At 36.8% G+C, this 6,000-nt stretch overlaps 1 protein-coding gene across 5 annotated transcripts in view; it reads right to left on the bottom strand.

The window, feature by feature from the left end:
• The window catches only part of LOC115246178 (uncharacterized protein KIAA1522-like), a 312,320-nt gene that overhangs the window by 88,624 nt on the left and 217,696 nt on the right, over positions 1 to 6,000 (bottom strand). For 2 of the 5 annotated variants that reach the window (XM_029824830.1, XM_029824833.1), the window contains exon 4: positions 1,034 to 1,120. The exons of the other annotated variants lie outside the window; for them this stretch is intronic. In XM_029824830.1, the coding sequence (XP_029680690.1) occupies positions 1,034 to 1,120 (87 nt within the window). The remainder of the gene's footprint in view (positions 1 to 1,033; positions 1,121 to 6,000) is intronic. 5 annotated transcript variants of the gene reach the window in all.

The following is a 6,000-nucleotide window of genomic DNA, read 5'->3' as shown; positions in this document are numbered from 1 at the left end:
TATTATAAAAAAAAAAAAAAAATCTATGAAATAAAACACGTTCTTTTATTAATGTCGAGATAAGGAGAAAAAAAAAAAAAAAAAAAAAAAAAAAAAAAAGGAATGTTGTGCCTCGTGACGAGAATCGAACTCGCCGAGAAGGAGGCGGCAAGAGAGAAAGAAAGAGAACACACAGTGAAAACACGAAAGGTTAGCGCTTCAATAAATTCTGACGATCGAGACGAACGGCTCATCGATCGATCTCGTTGTCGATCCCTCGATTCGCGGCTCGTAACGAGTCCGATGAACGATGGAATGCGTTGAAACGCGATATTAATGATACGTTGTCGTGGCTTATATCGTTCGCGATAATTGGCTCGCATCGACGATGTGGTAATTAGCGTTGCGACCGAACATGTCAAATGTTTTGAAACAACTGTATAATAGCGATGCGATTGAAAGCGTCCGTCTCACGTATTTAATCTCGACCCTTTAGCCATGAATCCTCCTTAATTAGGTGATTATCGTGTGCTACTGATCTAACATTTAATGCGCCTCAAGAATATATATATTTCTCGCGTCTTCTCTTTACGTTTCATTTATATATAATTCATCTCGCATCTGCAAATATATATTATATGTCCTTCCGTAACCAGCGTGATATTTTCGGAAGTCGTAGAAGAATCGCAATATTAATCCACATAGATCATTAAATTAATTATTTCCGTGGAATCTTTCGCCGTTATGTTTCATGCGCAAACATGTATGAATACGTCTTGGTTGAAAAAAAAAAGAGACGCGGAATGGCCGTGTTAAAGCGCGAAAGGTCAACGCTCTCGTAAATCTTTCAACCTACGTGTCTTTAGGCGCTGCACTTTCAGCGGACAGGCGTTTCATTTTAGATTTCCTCGCAATCGCGAGGCGCACCAAAGTGTGAGAATTCCTCGGGGTACGCGGCCGACAATATAGCGATACGAGAGACAGAAATATGGCCATCGATGTACATTACCGAACTTCGTCGATGCGATCGGATCATAGTGAACGTGTAATATACCTTGGCTACGATTTTCACGAGAGCAGCGAGCGATTCTCTCCGCGCTCAGCATGTCTCTCGGATCTCCGCACAAAACATTCTGCTTACCTGAAACAAAAATAAACACGTTGGTTAATGTAATGTTCATGTTTCCCAAACAAATAAAAAATTTATAGAAATTTTATTATTTTTTTCTAAGCCTTTACTTCAAGTCAAACTGTCGGTAATTCTACTTGTGAAAAAGTAGCATCCTCATGAGAGATGCGGGTGATAAATTATTTAATGTTTCGAAAGAAAATACTTTAAACGATAATGTGTTTTATAAATGTCGCGCGCAATAGATTAAGATCTGACGTCGATAAAAGAAAAAGAATAAGAGGAAGTAAGAATAGACATGCCTATCCATGACTCTCGGCATCGTGTTAATAATTTTATGGATTAAGCAGCCTCTTATGAAATTCATGAAGACGATGACTGCATGCGTGTGATGTATCGTCTCCTTATCCAATAAGGTCGGCATTATAATACAGAGACGATCTTGGCCTCTCAGATATCATAATTCCGAAGATGATTCTTCGTGCAAAAAAAAAAAAAAAAAAAAAGATCAAAGCAATTTGAAAAATTGTGATTGACTCATAATGAGCCTTTATAGCCACGCAATCCAGCAAATAGTACAAAAAGTAATATATAACATAAGCCGCAACCTTTGCGAGCAGCGATATACTTGCAAGAATATATCTATTCAGACATGTCTGATACTGAGAAATTGCGTAGGCGATACAATGTGGGGTGTAGCTCGCTTCTGACACGATAATCGAATTATAATCAATAACCCAAGATAATTAAGTTAATATATCTATTAAATCGAATAATATATTTATCTATGATTTCGTCGATCTAGCATCTCGTCCGTGATTAATAGATATATGCCACCTTTCAAACTCTTCGTGACTCCTTTCTAACAATATATTACTGCAGAGTATAACTTAATTAAAGTTGTATTTTGAATACATAGCCAGTCAAAATAAAGGTTTTCTCTCGACGATTCATTTAAACGATCTTAATTAAAACCATAATTAAAACGTAACGTACATTTTTCATTCCGACTTCGACATCCAAGTTTGGGCGTCGAAATCTTTACGGTCGCAGATTCACGCTGACACGAATGACGACTTGCATGACGGTCACGTGGGCAGGACACAATGCAGGGTGCGGCTTCACCTCTGACACACCGGGGTCTCGACCTATTCCGCGTATATACGCGGCCCAGGATATATCATTGTGTTGGGGAGCTAAACGTGGTGCCCAACCCACGTATAACGCCAACACGCAACGAGGACTCTAAGCTCTGAATCTCGTTGGAATTTCACCGCTTCGGGAATATATCTAGGAGAGCTAATCAGTATATGCGCTCGTACATACGTCACGTACGAGAATCGTCGATTGTGTCTGACGTGGTGAAACGCACATGAGAAATTACGCTAATTAGAGACAGTAATTGCAAAATATAAAGTTGGATAATATAATACTCAAATGTCAAATATTTTTAGAAGAATTGAATTCTCTGTCTCTCTCTCTCTCTCTCTCTCTCTCTCTCTCTCTCTCTCTCTCTCTCTCTCTCTCTCTCAATGTGTAATATCACAAGATTTTTAATATAAAATATACCGGTTAATAAAACTCGAATAAGAAAAAAACAAAGAATCAAAAACCAATCAAATATATTTTAGTGATGGCCTAATACTCAACATGTCAACTCAATTTTAAAAGAATTAGGAAATCAAAATTTTTATATTTCATCTTCCGTTCTGCTCTTTTTTAAAATATAAATAAATTTAATATAATTATTAAAAAAATATTATTATTTAAAGTTATTAAATTAAAATATTTATTTATGGTGAAATATAATAAAAATTAGAAAAGATTTTATTACTTTAAATTAAAATAAATTTAAATAAATTTATTAAAAAATTAGGATTAGATACCCTATTATTTTTATGAAAAATTTTTAATTAAATAGTAAATGTAGATCATTAAAAATAAAAAATTTGGCGGTATTTTATAATATTAGAGGAACTTGTAATAGGGATTGACATATATGAATGCGATATTCGGAAAGGGGAATGTTTTGTGTCGTGCATACTTATCCGAAAAACTTTGCAAGAAAATTATATTATTTCGCGAATTTCGCTTTCACGTATCTCGATACGGGACGCCATATTGCTTCTATCCCATCTTTACTCACTCCGGATTCTTTTTACGGACTTAACACATCCGAAAGCAGTGTCCACACATAGGTCGGCGCGCTCGCGGACGCCCACGGCATCTCATATCTTACGGATGAAGACATTTACGACAATTCTCGCACGAGACATCTTATACGCACACATGTACACCTACTCTTATCTCGTCCAAGTCTTGCACAATGTACTCGTCCAATATCAGTATTGCATTTTTCTAGTCTTTGTTCGATAAGGATGCGTTCTTTTTAAAGTAACTTCAAGCGCATCGATACCATTAAAATTATTTTAAGATTAATGTAATAACCGCAAAAAACTACATAATGAATTTATAATAAACAAATAACAAATTGATTAATCAAAGAAATCAATTATTAAAAAAAAAAAAACAATAGGGATTTTAAAATAAACTGCGTCAGCAAAAATAAAAGTCGTACTTTTTTAAATTTAGATGTTCTTAAATAGAAAAAAAGTAGCCTCGCATTAGAAATATTATGTAGACTTGAGTTACTTTCAAATTTATATTTCTGACATATAAAATATGATGTTGATACTGTGTGTATCTTTCCACTTCTGAATAACGTTTAAAAGGCAGTCAAGGCTGAAATTAGACAGTCCTATTTTCTTTTGGCCGAAGATGAACGAATCCGCTACGCTTTTGCGCCTTTAAAAACCCGATATCGATCTTTCCTTGAAATGAAAGTCTGGGAATCGGAACGGAAAGGAACGCGGGAGACGCCCGTGCCTAAGGCGATAAAAAACAGAATTCTGACGCGTGTTCATAAATGAGATAAAGATCACCATAGTCAGCTGCGAATTATTTGCTCAACAAGCAATGATTGCGCCGTTTACACTGTTAGTGATCTGCATGTATGATATAGTAATGCCACATTTGGATATTATGTATATAATAAATATTTGAAGAAATTATGATAAAGACAGAATATTTTTAAAATCATCATGCTATGTAAAAATTTTGTTAAAAATCTTTTAAATATTATTTTAAAAAATTGTGTATCTCTTTAGGTATTTGTTATATAAATAAAGTCATAAATTTAAGATAATCATTTTTTATTTCTTGATATGTTAATGATAAAATTTGATTATCGCGCGATACTGCTATATATAATTCCCACAATTCAAATATTTAATTATTAAATCAACTACTGTCCTTGGCACACAATAGTCGTATAAAAGAAAAAATAATTTTGTATTATGCAAATCGACTGTAAGCATAGTCTCACCAAAATGCACTCTGCAAAGTTCTTCGCGATCCTGTTCGCACGTCACGGTCTCTCCCTCGTATGCGAGGGGATTTGCATTTTACAAAAAGAACATACACGGCATTCTATCGAGGGATACGTGCGGGTAAGCTTTAAGTGAGCGTCACGGTCGTTGGTCTATGAACCATGCTGGACCAACCGCATGGTCACCGAACAAGAGGCTGTATGCGTCAGGGTCGAGTCGTTGCTTATTTACGCACGCTGCATCCTCGAGAACAATTGCGTAGGCCAAGCCATTAATGCTTTGACCTACACGTAATTATGACCGGAGGTCAACTAGCGTGATCCGTTTATAAGGAAATCGCGCGCAGAATAATTCCGCGTGAAAGCGATGCAGATTCGTCAGTTTATATTTATATCACGATGCGTATATATTCGTTATCTTTATTATCAGATGTGTTCGCGTGTACATAAAAATTACTGTTATTGAAATACAAGATATATTTCAAATAAAACAGTTCAAGAGAAGTTAAATTAATATCGTAGATTAAATCGATTTCTTTTTTCTGTACAGATGTTGCTCAATGAATACAAAAAATATACACCAATCGTGTCGAGTTTTTAAAGCGAATACCGTAAGATTAACCGATACGCCGGATGCCTGACGTTTAGACCTCTCAGCCTTGACAGGAGAAGTCGCGAGAAAGCCAAACGAAAAGTTTCAACACCATACAACTTGTACGAAGAAGCGATATTCAACGATAACTGATAATAAAATAAAAATAATTCGCCAGGTAGAGCTGCCATCATTACCGTTACCATACTGACAGTTGCTGACATTTCTGTTATCTGGAGAGACCCGCAGCGTGCGTATGCGCGTACAATCTCCATATTTCTTTTTTCGATCCGATGTTTCCGCGAGTCGAAAGAGGAGACGTAACGGGGTCTCGGTGCCAAATGAAAAATTTCCAATGGAAGAGATACGTGTTCGTTGCGCGCGCGCGCATTAGCAGATAGGCAACCGCGTGTAGATTAGGTCGTTTCGCGCGAGCACGTATCTACATACGCTGCTTCTTGCGAGAAGGCACGTCGCGATGCAAAAGTCAAAGGTGACGTGTCACCGAGAAAAAAGGTGACGGTCTCCATGGTCGTTGCGTTGTTGTGTAATCTAAACAACCAAGCGATAAAACGGCCACGCGCAAGCCAACATTCTGATGTACGACGAGTGGATCTGCCAGATGACTGGGTCGTCGGTGTGTCATCTCTTTTCGCTTGTTATTCGCGACCGCGTTATCCGCCCGTCTGCTTTATTTGCCCCGCACAGATCACACAGTTACCGATATATACCACACGAGATACAATATTATATAATAGCTTACGTAAGCCTAACGAGCGCTTCGCGTTTTTGTAAGATAGACTTATTTACAATTTATTAATGATATACATTTTTTCCCCTTGAACTACGAAGCTTAGTCGATTGAAATTAATACGTCGATCGAGTATTATGCGTGTGATAAATATTTAGCAT

Source organism: Formica exsecta, unplaced genomic scaffold (assembly GCF_003651465.1).
Source record: "Formica exsecta isolate Colony F162 unplaced genomic scaffold, ASM365146v1 scaffold14, whole genome shotgun sequence".
Taxonomy (NCBI): domain Eukaryota; kingdom Metazoa; phylum Arthropoda; class Insecta; order Hymenoptera; family Formicidae; genus Formica; species Formica exsecta.
This window is presented reverse-complemented; position numbering and strand designations above follow the sequence as displayed.